We start from the raw sequence: 21,947 nt of genomic DNA, 5'->3' as shown, positions 1-21,947 counted from the left end.
TGTTTTGTTCTCCCCTGTCCCCCTCCCTTGCCTTGTTGCACTCTGAAACACTTGTGTACGAGCGCGATAGAAATAAAATATCAATATCAATATCTAGGTGGGTACATGGACCAGCTTCAACCCATCTTGAGAACGGACACACCACCATAATCAAATATCGTGCCCCATTACATTGTTCCCCCATGTCTGCATAGTCAATGTGCAGCTCATGAAATGGACAGACGGGGCGGGGCAGAGTTCCTCGCAATGTTCTGAGGGTCATTCCTGTACTAAACATTTGGCAGGCAGTACATTGAATGTCCATAGTTGAGAGGTGTTCATGCAAATTGGGAAAAACTAGTCTTCTTGAATGTCTGCTGCAATGTTTGCTTAGAGCTATTATACGGGTAATGCAATTTCTCAAAAGCTGTGTGTAATAATTTCACAGGCATCACTGCTTTTCCTGTACTTTGTTGTCTCCATAAGAGGACCATGGGGGATTGCACGCACCCACTTTTGTGCCACATGTCCTGTTCTTCTGCTGCAGCTTCATTATCTGTAAGATAGGGAGAGCTCTGTATGCCTCTAGATCTGTCCTGGCGTTTACTGTGGTTACAACATATTCAGCATATGTCGGCACAGGGAAATATGCTGCAGACTTTGCTGCTGTGTCGGCAGCTGCATTTCCTAAAGATATTCCATCAGTATTGTGTGTATGTACTGCATATTTAACGACCGCCACCACAGAGGTTTCTGCGAGGGCAGAAATCTGTGTGTTGAGCAGGGTGGCATGTTGCACTGGTGAGCCATTTGCTCACCTAAAACCCCTTCTTCTCTAATGCGACAGACCTGCGTGCACCGTGTGGTGACATAGGCAGAGTCTGAGTAGATGGTCCCCTTTAGAGGCCCATAGGGTTTCAATCAGTGCTACCTGTTCGACTGCTTGAGCGGAATAATGTATGGGAAACCTCCTCATTACCAGTGTTTCATATTCTCCTTCCTCTAGGTGCACCACTGTGGCCCCAACATATCTTTTACCTGTCTCTCGATCAATTTATGCTGACCCATCAATGAAGAGGATCTCTCCATCTTCTAGGGGGGTTATCTTTTGCTTTTGGATATCATCATCTTCCCCTTCATAAGGTGCACAGTCATGGTGTTGCAAATCTTCGGTTGTGTGAGGAACGTGGCTGGGTTCGCTGTCTTGCATCTTACAACATGGATGTGGGTGCTTGATTATATGATTTCGTATGCTGATGCTCTCTGTGTGGTGAGTGTGGACTTTGAGTGATCCAGAATCGCAAAAATGTGAGTGCTCCACATACAACATTACTGAACACCCCATGACAATGGTGGAGCTCTTTTCAATTGCAAAGGCTGCAGCTGTAAGAGTTTGTTTGCATGCAAATTGTCCCTGCATGACAGAATCGAGTGTGCCACTGTAATTGGCTAGTGGCTTATGGCCCATTGTGCTCTTCTGCCTGAGTACTGCTGTCATGAGTGTACCATTTGAGTGCGAGAAAATATAAAACTCCTGTGTGTAATCTGGGGTGGCAAGGACAGGTGCTATTGAGATTACTTCTTTTACGTAATTGAAACTTGTTATCGTCTGTGGGGTCCACTGTATTTTGTTGTTCTCTTTTTGTGCTTCCTTGAGTCCTTGTAGGAGAGGCCTTGTGTATGCTGCATAATCATCTAGAAAGCAAGCTCTGCAATAATTGCACAACCCTAGGAATTTGTGCATGTCTTTTACTGTGAGTGGTTTGGAGTGGCACGCACTGTTGCTCCGCTGTCTGGGATGATTCTTTTTCCGTCTTTGAAAATTAGTTGTCGTAAAGTACCTCCATTTGGCAGTACTGGAGCTTTCCCTTGTCCACTTTGTACCCTTTCCTTGCTAGCATCTGCAGTAATGCTATAGAGTCCCTTTGACAGCCCTGTTCGCTGTTGCTGCAGTACAGTAGGTCATCTACGTATTGAATTATCATGCTGGGTACTTGAATGTTCCCTAAATCTTCATGTAGTATCCTGTTGAAAAAGCTGGGGCTCTCACAGTACCCGTGGGGGCAAACAAGTGTGTTTGTAGTGCTTTCCACCCAGGTTAAAGGCTGTGAGGTACTGGGAGTCTGGGTGAAGGGATACTCGGAAGAAGATGTTTTTCAAATCCACTACAGTGAAATGGGACGCTTCCTTGGGGATTCTGCACAAGATGGATGCCGGTTTGGGGACAAGTGGAAACTCCTTCTGTACTAAGTCATTAAGGGGGTGGAGATCCTGGATCATCCTCCAACTGCCCCTTTCGCCTTTTTAATGGGGTATATGGATGTATTGCATGGTGAAGTTGAGGGTACTATGATCCCTTGTTGTAACAGGGCCTGTAGTGTCTCCTTGACCCCTCCTCTGCTTTCCTGAACAGCGGGTATTGATTAACCTGCAGGAGCACCGCCCCTGGTTTGATTGTGATTTTTACAGGGGTCACTTCTTTCAGCATCCCTACATCGTGTGGGTTTGTTGTCCATAAATGTGTGGGGATGTACTGCATGTCTGCCTGGCTAAAGCTATGATGGGGCTCTGAACTTTCATGTATTGCACCGTGATCTCACAGGTTATACAAATCTCGAGTATTATTTCCCCATCATTTTTGTCGTCCTCAAAGAGTTCTCCATCAGTCAGTTCTCTTAGGGGTATATTGGAATCCATGCACAACACAGTGCGCCATTGGCACCCGTGGGCGTCAGTACCCAGCACCACAATCCTTTTTGCAAACACTAGTAGCCCTTATGCGTCTAATGATAGTATTGTGCCAGCAACCAACTCGGGGAGTACTACAGGTCAAAACATTAAGGCAGTGGGCTCTCCCCAGCACTTTCTCGTAATCTGAGGGACAGCTCGTGTGAGTACTTTAATGCCATTATTAAACATGTCAGGGTTGAAAGAGATACCTCTCACTGCCACGCCACTCACCACGGCATGTATCACTAGCATTGCCCTTAGGGAGCACATGCCAGGTATAGCACAGTCGATTCCTCTGTCTGTGCATGGAATTGTCATGTTCAACTTGCTAAGCAGTTCCCTAACGAGCAAGTTGCCAGGAGAACTCTCAAAGTAGAGGAGGGGAGCCAGTACGACCTTTCCTCCTACTTTGACATCATGATCTTTTGTGTAAGGAACCGAGTCCTGAAAAGTGCTCGTTCCCTTGGGATGTTTGCTGGTCCCGAGTCACAACCAAAAGTGCACATGATTTGCCAGCAGGACTCCACAGCAGGGGCCATTGGGGGATGTGTTCTCCTTCCCATGGGTAAAATATTTGCCTATGCATTTCCTCCATTACCAGTCATACGCTGTGTAATACAAATGATTAGGGCGCATTCCTGCTGTGTGATCCTCATCACTCCCAACTGGCCATGCCACAGGTGGTACTTGGTCCTGCTTCAACTCTTGGCGGTTCAACCAATACAACTGTGCGATCACCTGGACATCATATCACAAGACCATGGAAAAATCTTGCATCACGACCCGCCGTCTCTAAAGTTGACAGCGTGGCACCTGACATCGCAGAATTTGGACAACTAGCGATCTTCCACTAATAAATCATATAACCTCAAGTGGAAAAGGTTCTGTGCTTCATGGAAAAAATGGGTGTCCACCCACTCCAGGTGCAACCGGAACAGCTGCTTCCGTATCTACTTGCAACACAGTATCTGCAACGCTCTCTTCCTAAATACTCTCCATCTAGAGTCCTCCACTCGGCCTCCTCCAACTCTTTGCGTGCGAGCCATTTTCCAAGCAGAGATATGTGATAGATCTTCATCCTCTGCAGGTGCCTCTCTCCGCCTTGAGCCGGAGCTCCTTATGTTCCATAAACTCCTCAAGACCTTCCTCTTCTTCTTTCTCCCTCCCTCTCTCTTGCTAACCTCCTTTCTCTTTCTCTCTCTAGCTACACTCCTACATCTCTCCCTAACTCTGTTCAGCTTTGCTGATTGGTCGCCTGTGTCACCTCCAGAACCTCACAGGTCCTATGCTCCTCCGCCAGTCTTTGCACTTGCCTCTGGGCCTCTGCACTATGCACAGCACTGCTGCACTTTCAGCATACGCACCATGAGATGGGTTAACTCTCTGCACTTAAACCTGGGCCCTACTGGACTGGATGCACTTGTTCCCTCTCGCCATTCCCTTACACCTCTGTCTGTACACTTGCAGGGCCTGAATTTACCAGGCCTAGCAAGGTCTGTCTTGTCCCCCCTTTATCTCCCCTCCCTTATCTGTTTGCGCATGTTGCACTTTCATGCACTTGCACTAGGAGAAATACTGAGAGGCCTAGTACGCTAGTACATTTTTGTTAGAACATTTGGAAACTTCAAGGCCTAAGAATGACTACTGTATTCCCTTGTCCCCTTCCCTCCTTGAAGCGCTTTGAAGCACTTCACTTGTGTATAAGTGCTGTACAAATAAACAATTACAATTTACAATTTACTTTACTTAGCTAAACAAGGTCAAGCTCATGCATCCATACGAGTACACCTGGAGGCGATCGCGGGATACACCAGCAAGATAAAGGACCTACAGTTATTTAGCAACAGAGTGGTTAAACACTTTCTCAATGGTCTGGTCAGAGCTTTCCCACCAACAAGGAGAACCCCAACAGATTGGAGCCTCAATACGGTTTTGGCGAGTGTCATGAAGAAGCTGTTTGAGCCGCTGGCTACTACCCAACTCGAATACGTCTCTTGGAAGGTGGCATTCTTTGTGGCCATCGCTTCAGATAGAAGAGTGTCAGAAATACAGGTCCTAGCAGTAAACAAACCGTATCTATGGCATCTTAAGGGCAAGGTTCTGCTTATGACAAATCCACGATTAATTCCCAAAATCTCAACAGACTTTCATAAGAACGCTACCATTGCTTTACTGGTCTTCTTCCAAAAGGCTACTTTTCTGGCAGAGGTAACTCTGCACTCTCTAGATGTAAAAGGGCCATTAAATACTACATCAACAGGACCAAGCATAAGGCCCAACTAAGAAAGTAAAAACTCTAAGCAGGGCATTTCTGTATGGAGCTCATCAGTAATATCCTTCTGCCATTGGTCTGTTGGAAACCATTAGCCGATTTGTCCTATGCTCATTCCACGAGGACCAACGCAGTCTCTGACAGTTGTGAGCGGGTGCCTCCATCACAGACATTTGTCAAGAAGCTACGTGGTCAGTGCTGCATACTTTTACAAGGCACTACTGTATGGAGAAACAGCAAGCGGCGTACGTTCAGACAGTGTTAGCATTCCTCCAGCACCCTTTTCAGTAAGGTAGGCTTTTCATGGGTAGGAGAAAGAGAGGACAAATTAGAGGTTGAGAGAAAGAGAAGATAACTTGTCAGACATTGTTTCCTTGTTAACTTTATGAACAGTAATGTATGGGCCCGTGGTAAAGAGGGCCCAATGACTTTGTGTCCGAATTATGATCTGGTACAAACAAAAATGACTTTCTATCAGTTCACTGACTCAATCCATTAAATGGGGGACATGCAGGAACATCTGGGCAGGTAGATTCAGCCTAAATAGATGGGTGTATTTTGCTTCATTCATGTAGATGTTAAAAGAAACCTGCGAAATATAGCTTACATTTTTAACAAAAACAGCACGTTCAGTTGCCTTACGGCGATTCAGGTTGCAGAGCTGCACCATCAGTTCCATTCATTCATTCATTCCTTCATTCATATAGCCACCTGGATCTATTCCTCGATGATGGTCCAAGTGACCTGACATTTCGATTGCACTACCTATGCAAGGGAACATGACCAGACACCCAACACCTACCTGTATTCCAGTATTCAGATTTTCTTCTACATGGGATGGTTCCTCTTTCTCAAATACTTTTTACCATAAGTTGAATGTTGTTATTTTCTGGGGGAAATTGGCAAGTACTGCACATTCCAAGCTGACTTTTCTGAATTTTGGCCAAAGTGCATTTGAATCGCTTCAGAAGCAGCACACATGCTCTCAATGAAATAAATATTGATTATTTGAGTATTTAGTGATATTGAGGGAATTTTTGATTTGTTTGTGAGGAGTGGCCAGTGGGGAGCAGGGGAGGCGGGTAGGGGGCAGAGAATGCAATTGCAATGACGTACTAGGATCATAACTTTGCAAAGTCACTAAAAATGCCATTGATTATTCAGCCAGGCTCGCCTTCCACGTGACTCAGCTAGTCCTATTAGCTTTACTGGGGTACCAGCCAGCCTCTCAGACTAGCTACTACCTTAGTTTCAGTCGCAGCTGCCTCAGAAGAAGGATGAATATAAGCGGTTGCTTCATCAGTTGTAAATGTAGTACAGAGTAGGTCCATGAAAATGTGGCAGATTTTTTCAAACTGTGATAAGACATTCTACTATTTGAGTTCAGAGTATCTGTGCTTTTTTTGAAATGTGTAATAAGATAATAGAATTACCTGTATTTACTAGAGTACCATACTTCATGATTTCAGAGAAACCGTTCACGGAAGATGACAATGTCTCAATCCCAGAGTCTCACTACACTTACAGGACGGAGGAACACCCGGAGCTGGAAATGCTCGTGCAAGCCTGCCCCGAATATCAAGAGATAACATCAGACCCTGTCTTGGAGCATCTTTCAGGTTTGGCGGCAGAGGAGAAAGTCAGCAGAAAGGAGGTCATTCGTTCTCCAGGTACAACATAGGTCTGGTGTGGAGCATTTCTTTTGTCTTTTTTGCTTCTGTAATATCCATGTTTCTTTCTCCTTTCTCCATATTGGAATCCTCCCGGGTTGTCCCTGCACTAAGTATTTCAAGTGCCACCTCTTACTGTTTTCACTCCCTGTTAAAATGTTGTATCCATCTAAGAATTCACATCAAATGGCTATTATTACTTGCTACCATTCCCATTTTTATTTTTGTAATCATATATTGGGAAAGATGGATCCAGCAATACAGTGTGATCTGAATAGTAACAGTAATATAACCATCTGCATTATATCTGCTTCCCAATACCCCACTCCTGGAATCCACGTTTCCAAAACAAAATTTGACGACTTGCAAACTAGTGTAAACTTTATTATTCATGCAAAGAAAGGCATTGAGTAATGAAAGGGGCTGCACCTAGTAAAGAAAGCAACCTTGCAAATTTCTAGTACAGCAAGGCAAAAGCTAAGGGAGGACGAGGGTGGGGACAGTAAGGGAAATGCGAAGGACAAAGAAAATAGGGGTGTGTCAGGGAAATCTGGGGCTGTTAACCCTTCAGTCATATAACATTTTTTAATAATGGTGAAGCAGGAAAGTCATTCCCGGGGAAGAGAGGGAAAAAGGACTATGTAGGCTCTCCCACCCAGAAAAGAAGATTAGAGGGGTCATATATACTATTAGCACCCGGGCAGGGGTAGCAAGCCAATCAGCTGGCTAGAAACGCAGGCTTGAACCGCCAGAGTAAGCACGCATTCCAAGCCACCTTCCCCCCAACGACTGTCCCCTTTTGAATTTGTAATCCCGCCCCGCCCCTAACTTAAATATTTTGCGGCGGTTGCGATACTTGCTGCCGCAGCCGCACCTTCCTCTTTGTACAGAAGGGCCGCCATGGAGAGGGAAGAAGGTCTCTGTATGGAGCCACGCTTCCCTTTCCATGGTGGCCATGTTCGTAAAGGATTTTCCTTCCTACAACAGGATGCCTAGTGGGTCCCGTTGTAGGAAGGAAATCCTTTTTTTAACCTTTTTTTGTTAGCACCCCGGGTTGCCAAATTGGTAACCCGGCTGCTAATGGTCTTAACACCCGATCCGTCCAGCCGGATCAGGTCTTAACACCACAGAAATAAAAGGGAAAACAGATAGTGGAAGAGAGGTTCCTGGAGGAGAGCTAGAAAAACATGGGAATGAAAGGGGCTAAAGGTAAGAAAGAATCCTTAAATTGCTGGGTGTGAAACAGTGAGAAATACAGAACATGCTCCATAAAAGAACACCAGCAAACCAAAAAAGAAAATAAACACGCAAACAGCCAAACAGATATTGTGCAATGGAATTAACACATGAACGCCATATAACTTATATAAATATTTTTGCCCAGTATCAATCGTCTAACAGAATTTGGAGGTTGCGAATATCAGGGCGAGAGTGGAATCAACATTACGGAAGAGTAGCTGATGATGCTTTGGGAATGTATGATAACAGAAGTGGGATCTGCATCATGTGCTATCAACTGCTATGCTTATATGTTACAGCCCTTCTTATCCTTAACCTCTCACTCTCTAATTCTCTTGCTCGCTGCCATTATATGCAATCCCAGTGGGTCATTTGATGGCCATATTTGGGCCTACACAGAGAGCAAGGATTCCTCAAGTAAACCGGCCGGATCTGGTTTACCTCTTGAAATCGGGCTTTCTAGTTGAGTCTGAATGAAACACCTGTATCCAGAGCAGTGCTGAATTTATGATGAGAAAGCTCTGTATACATTGACTGAGAAGTGTGCCCTCCTTCTGAGAGCTGCAAATAATATCCTGCTGAGTGCATAGGTAGTGGGAGAAGAAAGCTAGACACATCAGATGGAGACCCCCATTTTCGGTTATTGAACAGATTCTCAAAAGTGGAGGAAGTCGGTGTGAGGTTCAGTGATTGACAACTGCAGGAAGTACTATTCCTCCCCAATCTCCAGCCTCTCTAGCACTGGCAACCCATCATTGTCCCAGGTGGTAAGCAGTGGAAAACAGGATTGGAGAAAATCCCCAAACACACCATATTCGTCCCATATTTATCTGGCTCATCCACTGGGTAGAATTCAAAGAAAAGATCAATAAGGAGCTGTATCTATCCATTAAATTAGATATACTTCCCAGCTCACTACCGGGCGATCCCTCCTGGGTTCCTGCATTGTCTAGAAGCCCCTTAGAGTATGACAGGGATTCTTTGGCAACATGTGTTTCTTATTTGCCAGAGTCCTTTCTGCAATCCTGAAGCCTCATTCTTTCACAATTAATCGCGGAAGAATGGACCTTTTCACAATTGATCATGAAATGAAGGTCCATTAGGACATATATGCAGGGGGAATCCCCCCACAACCTCCCACTCAATCCAAAATCCCCGCAACCCCATACCCAATCCCATTATATTATTTATTACCCCAAACCCACCCCACACACATATATATAAAATAAAATAAAGGTAAAGGTCAATTGTGCAGAAGGTCAATTAGGACCACTATCATTAGGTCAATTAGGACAAAAGGTCAATTATAAAAGGTCAATTTGGGTAATACCCTCATTCTGTCTTCTTCTCAAATTTGGTTAACTACTCTAGCTCTGTATTCTGAAAGATTGTTTGGAACTAGCAAAACTGGTGGTTTAGGTGAGCTGAGCAGAGTGGCTTTTGTCTCTATGTTGCTGCTGTGCTTTGGGACATATAATTATTGAAGGCAGTTGACTGGTCAGTTTGTTTACTGGTTGTGTTTTTTAGCCACCTGAGCGCGACTTTTGTTCACCTGTAGCCATTTAGTGGAGTGGCTGACCAGTTTCGAATACCTTTTATTCTGTGCTGTAGTAACTTCGGTTACCTGTTGCTGGTACACCTTTACTGCCTCACATTGACAGTGGTTAACGTCATATGTATTTGGCTGTATTGCATGCTTTCCTCCCTCATGGACCATCCAAATTCCAAAGGACCTCTCCATTATCCTGCTTTTTTAGCCTTTTGTGTTTTTAAGGCCATTTGTCTTACAAATGAATGCATTTGCTGGACCATCATCTGTACAGTTTTATTGGTTTACATTTACATTTCGTCTATATAGTTTTCTTTTGCCTTTTCGTCTTGCCATTCTGTTTTTCTGTTACCTTGTCATCATAACTATGATTGTATTTACCTATGTACAGAATTTAGGATTGAGTGCTTTATAAATAAATACAAGTACTAAAAATAGAAATACAAAAAAACTGAAGCCAGAATACAAGCATAAAATAACATACCAAAACGAGCCCTAGCTAAACCACTAACACACCATTTTACCACTAATTTAATTATTGTATTATTTAATTTAATTATTGTAATATATACAGCCAAGGACTTAATCCAACCTGTTCCTCACTGGGTTTGTAAAGCCATGTGCATTCTTACAATGAGGGATAACTGAGATGATCCCTTGTGCTATTACTCCTCAGTTGGGTTGTCTTTGGTTGTACTCACCCTGTCCTGCAAGATTCACTGCTCTGATTACCTGTACCACTAATCCCTCTTACAATATCTTTTTTCTTTTTGTGGCTTTCCCATCTTCTTTAAGGGGACCCCCAGCATATCTGCTGACTGTTTCAAGACCTGATCTGATTCTTCAGGGTATGGTCTATTTTAACCTCACTGTTTTGCATAACTCAATTCATTTTGTGTCACTGGTTGGTCCTTTAGTGTAAATAGTGAGTTCTCCATGAGGATGCCGCCAAGCTATGGGATTAATCCCAATTTATGAGTGCCGGATAATGCCTAACTTGTTGTAATCAGATGCAGACATCTGCCTCGTTGACAAATATACTATGCAAGACTAAGTATCCTGGAGTCTATTTGAATTGAACTTTGAAACTAATGTTGAGCTGAATTGATTTCCTTTTCACTTCTGATGTTTGTTGGGATGCAAGTGCAATGGTGCATCCATAGAGCAAGATTTAGGCTGAGTAAAAAATTATATTAGCAAAGAGAGCTGTTCCTTTAGTGTCAGTATATTTGGGTTGGCTGTTCTGCACACGTGTTATTTGTAGTTAGCGTTGACACACTTTTAGAGAACATCACATAGCCTTACACAATGAAAGAAGGAGCAACAAATGTAATAATGTTGCTTATAATTTTAGAGGTTAGAGCTAGGGCGTGTTCAATGGTTTTTTAGGCAGTAGTGGTAGTAATTGAAATTGTGTTTTGGTTGCGGCAAGGAGAGTTTAGAATGTTTTGATTTTTAGCAGTAATGTAGCGTACGGGTTGTGTTGTAGGAAATCGAGGGCTTGCTGCCTGTGAGCAAGATTTCCGCCATTTTGGATTAGGCCTTGATCGGAATAGCAGCTTTTGGTAGTGTAAGGAACTCATAATGGCAACAGTAAATACAGGCAAAAGTGATCACAGTTCAAGGGTGTTTTTTTTAAACTGTATGCATGGGTGAGAAAAATGCCTAATCTACACCTAAAGCTAAGATGGGAGCAAGCTACAAACATCAAATAATAATAAGGCAGTCCTAGTAGCGTCTTGTCAAATAAAAAGGGCCTATACTAAAAAAAAAACTATTGCCAATTCTTAACACTAAGTTACAAAAAGAGTATGGGTTAATGTTCTCCAGAAAAGAAAGAAGTATTCTCAAAATGATGAGTCAGGATTGTATGGCTGGGTCTCTCTTCCCCACGTTTTAAGCACGGGACAAGGCGGAACGCCTGAGCAGAGCACACTCCTGAGCCTCTTCAATACGAGGTTCGCAATTCCTTTCAACGATACCAGAACCTTCAGGGGCCAATTCTCTTTTGTTCAAAGTCTCTTGCCTTTGAAGGCCTGCTAGATCAAAACAACAAACAAAAGTTTCTTCGGTGTTCTTGCACCTTGGGCATATGCACTTTGCCCCTAGGATCTCCCTGCGCCGTGCTCGGATCCTCCTTGCAAAGTGGGCCTCCCTCCATCGGGTTCACTACAGCCTTTCAAATACAGCTTGTAACATTCAAGAGCCTTAATGTATTTTTAAACAACCATTACTGTGGGCAACCCTCATCCGGGTTAACAGTTGTCAACACAATGTTCACGGGTGTATTACCCTTCACCCCAACTCGCAGGCATCCCTCAGCCGGGTTCACATTTGCCAAATATACAGTTCACTTTGCTTTACCTCAATGCAGGATTCACTCTTAGTAGCCTTCCCCTTGGAATCCCTCCGTCGCGTTCACATAGCCATCTTTAAGACAGTTCATGAATTTCTAACACAGTTCATGATTTGCTCATTTTCATCAGAAAGCATGGGTTCCCTTCTCCTAGCTTTCTTTAGGCATCCCTCTATCAGGTTCACACTTGCCTTATTCCACAATATTCACAATCTTATTAAAAAGTGGGGTTCACTTTCTCTAGCTTTCTCTCGGCCATGTGTCAGAGACTTTCGATTGTACAAGCGATTTGACGTGACCCTTGTAGGACCACTCTGACACCTCATGCTGCCCTTTCCCAGGGCCTTCTGGTACTCGCTGTTTCAAAACAAAACAAAAGGGGCCAGAGAGAGTCCTTCGAATGAGCACTCCTGCGGCGCCTGACCACTCTGAAGCTGGCTCTTTTCTGGGCTTTCCCAAAAGTTCAACTACACACACGTTTTTTCTTCTCAAGTTCCTTGCGTTCATAAAATGTTGCCAATTGCAATCTTGGGCTCAGCACCGTTCGGTTTGCTATCCGCTTCCTCCGACTGACCGACTGTGTTGAGCCCGTTAACTTGTCTTGCTTCTGGAGTCAAGAACAGTACCACGGTAGCCAGCGTGCCTCCACGCCTGTGCTATCAATGGGGGAGGCCCCTGTGCACTGTTGAAATCTGTTCCTCCACACACCAGCTGTAACTCCTGGTCTTATGATTTCCATTTGAGATGCTTCGGAGGTCTGAATTGAAAATGGCAAAGGCAATTCCCTCATCGTCATCCTTTCACGTCTCACCGCCTTTCTCCTCCACTTGAACTGCCGGTCCGGTATAGCTGTTTCCTTGTGCATTCGGCCTTTCTCTTAGTGTGCCCTTGTGCTCTGCCTTTTATCCCTGTGGGGAAGGTAAAGAGCCGTCTGGTGTACGTGGTTACTGTCAATTGCCTGACTCTGCCTGACCTTTGTAGTGGGACATGTCAGGTAAACGGCTTTGGTGTTAGCCCATCGTCGTTCTCTGCGTAAGAAAGTGTTTGTGTCGGAGAAGGAGGAGTGAGGGAGGTTAGATCTACTAAATATCCTACAGGGTAGGATGGGCAAAGGAGTTACAAGGAATGGGGTACCGTGTCTCACCTGTCGGTGTACCACTTCTACTCCCTGAAGACCCCTCATCCAGGCGATCCTCCCCCACTGATCTACCCCCAGGAACTGGATCCAATAGCGATAGCCGTGTCCAGGCCACCTGAAAGATCCCCGGGGACTAGTAAGTGAGACACCTTGAGGTTTCTTACAGTAGTTAGAGAATTAGGTCAGCCATTGGAGCTTTTGCTTTGTTTATTTAGAGTTTATGCATCCCCCCCCTAGCAAATGATCAGACAGTGAAGATTGAGGAAAGAAGAGAGACACATAGTGCAGATAGCAAGTTAATTGTGTCAGGTTAAGCAGCGCACCAGAGCTCGTAATGGAATGTTGGTTTCAGACAATTAGATTAGTGCTGCATCTGTGAAGGATGAATGTTATAAGAACAGGGTCTAATATTGGGCACTGCAAGGGTGTAGAGCCAGATTTTGGAATGCTACTGCCCCCATTGAGAAGGGGCTGGTCCATTTGACCTGCAGGTGTTTAAACAAATAGAGTGAATAAATATAAGAAATTCTTTCCCAAGAACGGTGCCTCGACTATGTTTTTTTATAAGCACCCAGTTCCCAAGAGAGGGCGAGTAAGAGGCCTTCTAGGGGTGCAACTTGTTCTCAGCTGGGAGTCACTAGAGATGATGCCAAAAGAGTATAGCTGCAAGGTTAAAGAAGCCATTTGGGAGTGCCGAATTCTGTGGTCTTATGAGGAAGCCATTGAAGTCCCTGGCAGGGTTGACCTCATTATTTACACTATCTCTGTGATTGGGTCCTCTTGAGGATATGCACATCATGTTTTGAACAATAAGGAGAGTACAGTATTGCAACGATTTATCTGAGTATAATGAACCAATCACATCACAGTGTTTTCTGCTGACTGCACAATTAGGTCATTTTGCAAGGAGTTGTATTTAGATATGCTTGATCAAAAGGGCGATGCACTATAGGGGAAGTTTAGATTTTTGTATAGGTGTTAGCCAATGGGGAACGTGGGATTATATCGTGTCTGATATGTTTTGCTTATGCTAATGTGCGGTTTTCCATTATAAAAGAAGTCATTTGAAATGGGCGAATTGAGAGTGGTTTCAGTTTTCAGTTCTATGGGATTGACTGACACTCCCAACCGAATTTGTGTACAATAAAACTTTGTTTTTCCTTGCTAATGGTGCACTGATTTTTGACCCCTTGTGGAGTGATTTTTTATTGATCGGTTTTGGGTTTACCCTATGTGTTGAAGTAATAGTCTTTTGGCAGGAAAATCATAGATTATCTATTTAAGTGTTGTATCCTGATGAATGCAAGAAATAATATATTTCCAGAAACTGGTCAGCATATTAAGGGAAATTCATAATTTAATCAATTTGACTGTGCCATAGAAATCTTAGAAACAACATTTCCAACCTACACACACTCTTGGGTAGTGGAATAAAGTCAAATTAGGTTCCCAAAGGCTTTATAGGATCAAGAAGTATGCTTATTCTATTTAGTTTTTGTTGAGAACGTGTCTTTAACACAGTGGCAGATGTGTCACTGTGTCCACTTTTACATTTCCCACTGTTATCCCCTATAGATAGGTTTCACAATCACCTGGCTATGGACTTGGAGTGCACACAAGTGCAAGTTAGCCTTTTTGTGGTGCTGCTTCTTTAAAACATTTTTTTTTAATGTAAACATTGTGCAGCTACTCACCCGAGTTGTGTTACAGATTGACAGTTACAGGTTGGGAAGGTAACTTTATTCCCTGGAAGTGCCCTCATATTGTGGTGTATAGTATATAAGATTACCACTGCAGCGGGAACCAGTCTCCGATTTAAGGCACTTCTGTAGGACTACTAACTCTATTTAGGAGAGTAGTTCTGGGGAACCAAGGTTACTCTTTCTGTTGACTGTCTGGGCATTTCTTGGTGAAGCCCAGACAGGTTGGTGGTAGTGGTACCTTTTTATTTGACCCTTTCTTGAGAGCACTCCTGTGCAGGATTAATGTTGTATCACATGACAGCCTTTTATGAATTACAGTGCTTAAAATAGCTGGCCATGTTGTTTAAGCCTAGTCTTTGGCTTATCTCCTGCCTAATGCGCAGGTCTAGCAAATGGGCATATATGGCCATTTCTCTTCATGGAATCTGGCCTATGCCTGGGAAGCAGCCTTTGTGTGCTTGAAACCAGCTTGAGCTGTGTAAGGGACAGCATGCATCCCCCATATATATCCCAAAACCTTTTAGGAGGTCAGGACTCTACCTGATCTGACAAGCACGCAGAGTTTGAATTTTTTGTCTCCCTGATAGGGGGGCTCAGTTGACCCAACCCTGGATTTTGCATAGATTGGGAGATGATTTCTGTATGTGTTCTGAAGGCGCCCCCCTGATATCCATTCACTAACATTGGATGTAAAATCCTTTTATACAACTATCCTCTTCTTGCCTTTGGTGGTGGAAACTGGGCATAGGATTTCTGTTTGTGGTCCTCCTATATTACAGGATTGATAGCTGCCCCTCATTTGCAAGTACACTACTTGTAAATGTTGTCACTGTTTAAAGTACCAATTACCTTATTGGGCCCATTGATTATGTGACAAACCAGAAGAAGGACTCAGACCACTGACTGAAATATTATTAAGCTCTTTATTTAAAAGTAAAAAAGAACTCCTAACTGGCCCTATTTCTTTGAGGGAATTTCCCTACCTAAAATTAAAACTAATGATGCTCATCAAAAGAAAACAGTCCTTGGTCCAAAATCCTAACCAACTACCCTGACTCTACGAGTTAGAAAAAGATTAACTAAAAGAGAGGCCAAAGCAATTACATCTTTCCTTCAGCTTCTGCCTGGCCCAATCCCTTGGATGTTCTGTTTAATGTTCAAAGTTCATTGGCATCAATCTAAAACTACGTTCATATCTGTCTCGTAGACTTTCATGATATAAATAGAAAGTTCATCTTTGGGATTCCCTCTTCATCGGGAAAGCAAGGGTTTCCGCAAGACCTCTCCGGGGCCTTTTTGCCACAGTTCTCTTTATCACAGTTCTATGCCTCTGGACTCCCCAAAATCCTATGGCATTCTAATATACTTGTATTCTCTCACTTCACATAATTCACATAGAGCTCTTGCCCACTCGGGATTTCTCAGGCTCCCGTAATCCCTTCGGTTTTTCCAAACCTTGACTCACAATGTTCATATATCTTTCACTCTGGTTCACGCAGGGTACTAGCCTGCTCGGCTTTCTCCAGCTCTCGTAACCTTCCTGGCTCTCCCAGCCTGTATGTAAAATATTTGTACCTCTTTCGTCCTGAGGCGCATGGGGTGCTTGGGTTTCTCAGGTTCCCGTATACTTCCTGGCCCTCCCAGGCCAGATGTAAAGTAGTCATGCCTCTTTCTTTCTGAGGCACATGGGGTGCTCGCCCTCTTGGGTTTCGTAGGCTCCCGTAACCTTCCTGGCTCTCCCAGTCTGGATGTGAAGTATTCGTACATCTTTTGTTCTGAGGGTCATGGGGCACCCGCCAGCTCGAGTTTCTCAGGTTCCAGCAAACTACTAGGCTCTTTCCACCTGGATATGCAGTATTCCTAGCCCTTAGCGGTTCTCTTTCCATGGGAGCATTCGCCTTCCAGTTGCTGCTGGTCACTGCAACGGATGTCCTTCAGGCATAGAGCTCTTGGATTCGCACTTTCCCCAGCGAGCTGGTATCGGTGTCAGTTGCTGGGCTCCAAGCCCACAACAACCTTTCCGTGGTCACGCCGCCAAGAGAAATCCGAGATTTTCTGTTTCCGCTTCCTTCTCCCAACCTGGACATCATGGTCAGAACAAATGCCAGCATTTCAGCTTCCAGCTAACGTTTGCCTCCCTCCCCATGCTACAGCAGGCGCTGCAGCCCAGTGTGGCTTTGCCCCTTCAGGACATCTTCTCCAGAGGGCTTGCCTCTGTGTAGGATTTCCTTCCCGCCATTCAAAGTTCTTCTCCTGCTTAAGTACAGCATCACGAACAGCAAAGGTGTGTCCTTCTTCCATGTCTTTGGCGTTCAGATGAAATACATTGCCATAAGAAAACAGGATGGCAGATTTGAAATGTGTTGGGGTAGTCCAAGCAGGAGCAGAAATAAAAGTAGGTTGTACAAGTCCCATGAATGCAGAAAATGTAGTCCGGTCAGGGAGATCCTTATCGTACTGGATTCCTTGTCCCAGAGCAGGGAGTCACTCCCAGTGAGGTCTCACTTGCCCAGACCAATAGGAAGGGTCTTGTGGAGCAGGCTCACCTCTCTAGCCTCACAGGGGCTTGCTCCTTTCTAGGCAGAAGGGAGGAATTGACCAGATTCATCACACTTCCTATGGGAGAAGTCTGAAAGACGTTTAAAACTGCACCAAAAGTAGGCAACATTTGGTTACTTAACTTGAATGCTGTTGAACACTTGTTCTTAGGTTAGGGGTGTAGGGGTGCAATTACTAATTTTAGTTACTGTGATCTGGTGATGCCTTAAAATCTTTTTATAAGGCATGTGATAACTTGTTTTAACATCTTTCCTTCCCACTTTCGGAAATGACAACATTTTGGGGTGTGTCCCAATTTGACACCAATCTGTGTTTGTACACATGTACTAGTGGAAAAGCCCATGTACGTGCGCTAATGTGCGTAAAGGAAGACATTTTCAGAGTGTAAATATATTATGCGGTATATTTTAACATAATTTATGTTAACAGAAAAAAGAAATGTGTAAAGGATCTTGCTCCTTTTACGTCGAGGAATAGTAATCTGAAATAAAATCTCAGAATCCATTGCAAGTTCAACATAGTACATAGGGCCAATTGTTGTCTGCTCCTAATTGTCTTGGATTCCACTTACGGGTTTTGGACTCAAATATATGATGTTGAGGAATGTCAGAGTAGTACAATTCACGTGCATCATGATTCGAAGTTGACATGAGATCATAAAATAAAGTAAATTGAAGTCAAAGTTTAAAACGCATAATATTAGTGCTATAATAATAAATACCAAGAAATAGTACAATAATTAATTACATAATACATAATACAAGAGCATTGAGAAAAAAGTAATTTATTTTGTTAGAGAAATAGTGTGCTATCCAATTAATTTCTGTGTATATGTTTTTTTTTTTAATTATATATCTTCTTAGTATATGCAACTTGAAATATGCTGTTGAAGTGGTATCCCTGTATGTTGAAATACACATTTTGTTCGCCTGGAAGATCAACTTGAGGTCTAATTGCTGGATGCGTAAGGCAACCGCTCCCTCTAGTGGTGATAACAGCCGAAGCGGGCAGGGCGGCTTTGGACAGACATACATCTTGCCTTTTATTATATAGGATGATCATTGTTTCCTATAGTGTCCTAGATTAAAACATCTGTGCTGAATAAATGGGAACGTTTTTATATGTACCTCTATGGACAATCTGTTGCTTGACAATATGTTATGTATCTCAATAACCCTTAAAACCAAACCCCTGACCTCCTTATGCTAAGCTCTTCTTCTTAACCTTGCTACCAAGTGAGGGTTTTCGTTAGGCATTTGAGGTATCACAAGAAGGTCTCAAGGAATGCAAGACTTAAACAGGTGCAACTATATGTTACGCACAGGGCGTACTTGACACCCCAGAGAATTGCTAAATTTCAAAATGCAGGGCGGCAGACATGACCTAAATGTGATGAGGAGAATGCGGGCATGGTGGATATGTTCTGGTCATGCCCGATTATTGAGAGCTTCTGGGGAGAGGTAGCACATAAACCTGCGGAACAGGGTATTAAGATTGCAGTGCACACAGTGTGGGTCTGCCTGTTAGGGGGGTCCCTGGGCCGCGTAAACTGGGGCATGTGAGTAAACTGAAAGCTCTAGCATATGTGCTTGCGAAAAGGAGAATTGCTATGGGATGGAAGACGTGCCACAAACCACGTTTGGAGGTATGGTGGAAGGATCTACAGAAATGGGCGAAGGCGGAGACCATGGTATGGCAAGAGGCCAGCAGCGTCGGGGGGGAAGGAGGAGGCTGAGAACTTGATGGCCTGGAGACTACTGATAGCAGAACTATTCGGGTCAGTGGAAGACCCATCAGAATCCTCGGCAACAAACACTATCGCAAGATGCAAGAATAGATCAGCAGTAGAAATGGGCTTGTAACGGGGGTGGGTTAAGGGATGCAGTTAAAGTGATTGTTGAATGTATATTTGAAATGTCATTGCATATACTGCAAGTTTGGTTTGTCTTGGTTGTTTGAATATTCAATAAAAATTATTTTAAAAAAATGTTTATTATTTTCTGATTTTTCATATTTATATAATGTAACCATCATCATCCTAAAAAATGTGTACTAACAAAGACAGTCGATCATTAACAGCAGTGAAAAACTGATTGTAGAAAAAATACCACATCAACCCGTGACCTCATATGTCAATGCATTGATCTCATACTCTTTCATCCCCATTCGTACCAATACCATTCATACTTGTGCAAACAACGCAATGCCTAGTGTCTGTTCAAAAATAAGAACAAATGGTCTATCCCATAGACCTTGAGATGCTGGACAGTATTTGTCATCCAAACAAGTGCATCAACACATATTCTAGACGTAGTATATATTTTCAAATTGCTTAGAATATACTCAATTGCCACTATGTTTTTGTGTGAAAAACACACTCCTGTGTGGAGATAGAACTATGATTGTGTCGACTCTGATTTTCAGACAACTAGTTAGTTTAGACATTTCCAACAAGTGCACCTCTTCAGGACATGTAGATAAAAGAGAACAAAGTTTGTAGATAACTCGACGTGGGGTATGTGCAATTCATTTGTCAAGTAGTCAACCATTATTGTTCTTGTGTGTTTTCACATTTCCATCACAGAACGTGGTTAGCAGGCAGAGATTATTTAGAAAGAGGCCTTCATTTTGTGTTGATATTTAGGCGTTGTCTCCTTGGGATAGGCCATGCATCAAACGTTTTTCTTTGTTATGAACCAATCTTGAGCCCCACTCTCTTTCACATGGATTTTGCTAGTTATGTTCCTCAATTTGACCACCTAGATGGTATCAGGGTGGACATCTTCATTTCCATCGAACCCAATATTCCCTTTCCAATGGATCGTGATGCGACTAAGCTGGAACACCCAGTTCCTTTATTGCTTTGCTTGCAATATCCATCTCTCCCAGAGACCGCTCTCACAACGGGAAGCCGTGTGAGTCCATAAGGGTCCATGGGGATTTTTTCCGAATTAGCTTTCGGCTAATTCCGCCAGAGTAATTCTGGGGATTTCTGGGGGTAAATTTGAGGATCGACCATCATAAAAAGGCAGAAGGTAGATCCTCCACTTCACCTCCAAAACGCATAGTGCAGCATTGTGGTAATACAATGGATAAAGTGGTAGTAATTCAATCACCACCTCATCACTGTCCTCGTACTGATGCCCTTGTTATTCAGTAAAAGCAAAGTAAACAAATATGTAGCCCCTGTTGGCTGCTTGCTGGAAATGTTCTGTATAAAAACAACAGTTCTTGATGTGTTCTACAATGGTAATCTAAATTTATTGTACATAAGGTCACCAGTGTTGTGATTGGAGTCTGTCATTTTGTAGTGGAGAAAAATAACCTCTTAAGTGTAAGAATGGTTGGGGCTTGATGTGATTTCCTATGTAATTCAGGATGAACGTAAGGGGTTAAATATAGGGTATCCATTGCACTGATATGTGTTACCATGAATAAGAAAAGAAAGGTGTGTATTTATTTTTTTATTTTTTTGTTACCACATTCATATTCGCAATACCATGTTCGAAGAAATACATGTTTTGCACTGCCAGCCTTGGTAGGCCATAAACACAATTTTTTAAAGCACAGGAACAGGGAGACAATAAAACTATTATGTTGTTCTGAATCCGACATATTTAAATAAACACAAAGTTCTTGTATCTGCAGTAATGAGATAAGACATGTTCAGTTATCTCTAATGATCAAGGAATACAGCTAATCCGCTCATGCATTGCGCTGAAATGGTGTCAAAAAGAAATAAAAACCCTAACCAGTATGATATTATATGATTCAATCCATGGATCAAACATTTCCTTCCATAAAAGAAACAATACAACTCCTAACTGGTCTGAGGGTGCAGAAATGAGAGGCGGACAACTTGGTAAAGGTTTTTCACAAGATGCCATTTTATTAACTCAAAAGAGTTTGACAAACACCTCACTATCCCTAACCTGAAGAGTATTTACCCGTCTATCACAATAAATTAAAGGAAACAATCTAACAAAATAAATCTGTCCCTCACAATTATGCATACATCAAACTAATAATGGGAATATATGGCAATTTAAATATAACAAAAATAACCGTTATGATCAAAATAAACATGGTAACTGTGTATCCTTGCAGCCTGGGTTGTACCCCCTTCCCCAGATTCAAAACAGGATTTGCAATCAAAAGTTCAAATAAGAAAGTTCTGTTTGTAACCAAGTTCTGATCATAAAGTTCTTCTTGCTCCAAAATTCTTTCAGTGGGACTTTAACTAACAGTTCAACTAAACGACAAGTCTTTATCTCTCCAATTGGAGCAAAGAGTTCAACATAACTTCTTCTTAAAAAACAAAACACTTTCACAATTCCTCTGGAGATAATTCAGCAACACTTTCCACTTGCTGCAAAGAGTTCAACACACTTCGATGTGTCAACAACAATGTTTTGTCAGGATGATTCCACAACCATTCATGAAACACTTCAGTGGTCTTGCCACTTCTTTTTCTCAACAACCTTTAACCACAACACAGAACCTCAATGATTTCTTCCTGGTCCACTAACCTGCCAGGACTACCAATGAAAACAACAAGCTCCTAACACTACTACAAGTAATTGGTGGTAATGTTTACTTCAGACCTTTTTGGAAACGTCTTTGACTTTTATCAACTTCAAAATTCCCAACTGCTTTTAGGAAAACATGTTACACATTGGTGCTGTTTGTTCCACTGTTGTATTTGCCACTCACAATGCAGGTTATGCCTCTTTCCTCCTTGACATTATCAGG

The 21,947-nt window shown here is 43.0% G+C and overlaps 1 protein-coding gene across 1 annotated transcript in view; it reads left to right on the top strand.

The window, feature by feature from the left end:
* FBXW10B (F-box and WD repeat domain containing 10B) overlaps window positions 1–21,947 on the top strand; it is a 322,682-nt gene that overhangs the window by 13,101 nt on the left and 287,634 nt on the right. The window contains exon 2 of the mRNA XM_069654556.1: window positions 6,451–6,651. Within this exon, the coding sequence (XP_069510657.1) occupies window positions 6,451–6,651 (201 nt within the window). The remainder of the gene's footprint in view (window positions 1–6,450; window positions 6,652–21,947) is intronic.

This window comes from Ambystoma mexicanum, chromosome 3q (genome assembly GCF_040938575.1).
Source record: "Ambystoma mexicanum isolate Mex_15411 chromosome 3q, UKY_AmexF1_1, whole genome shotgun sequence".
Taxonomy (NCBI): Eukaryota; Metazoa; Chordata; class Amphibia; order Caudata; family Ambystomatidae; genus Ambystoma; species Ambystoma mexicanum.
The sequence above is the reverse complement of the archived record's forward strand: the minus strand, read 5'-3'. Positions and strand labels throughout refer to the sequence as shown.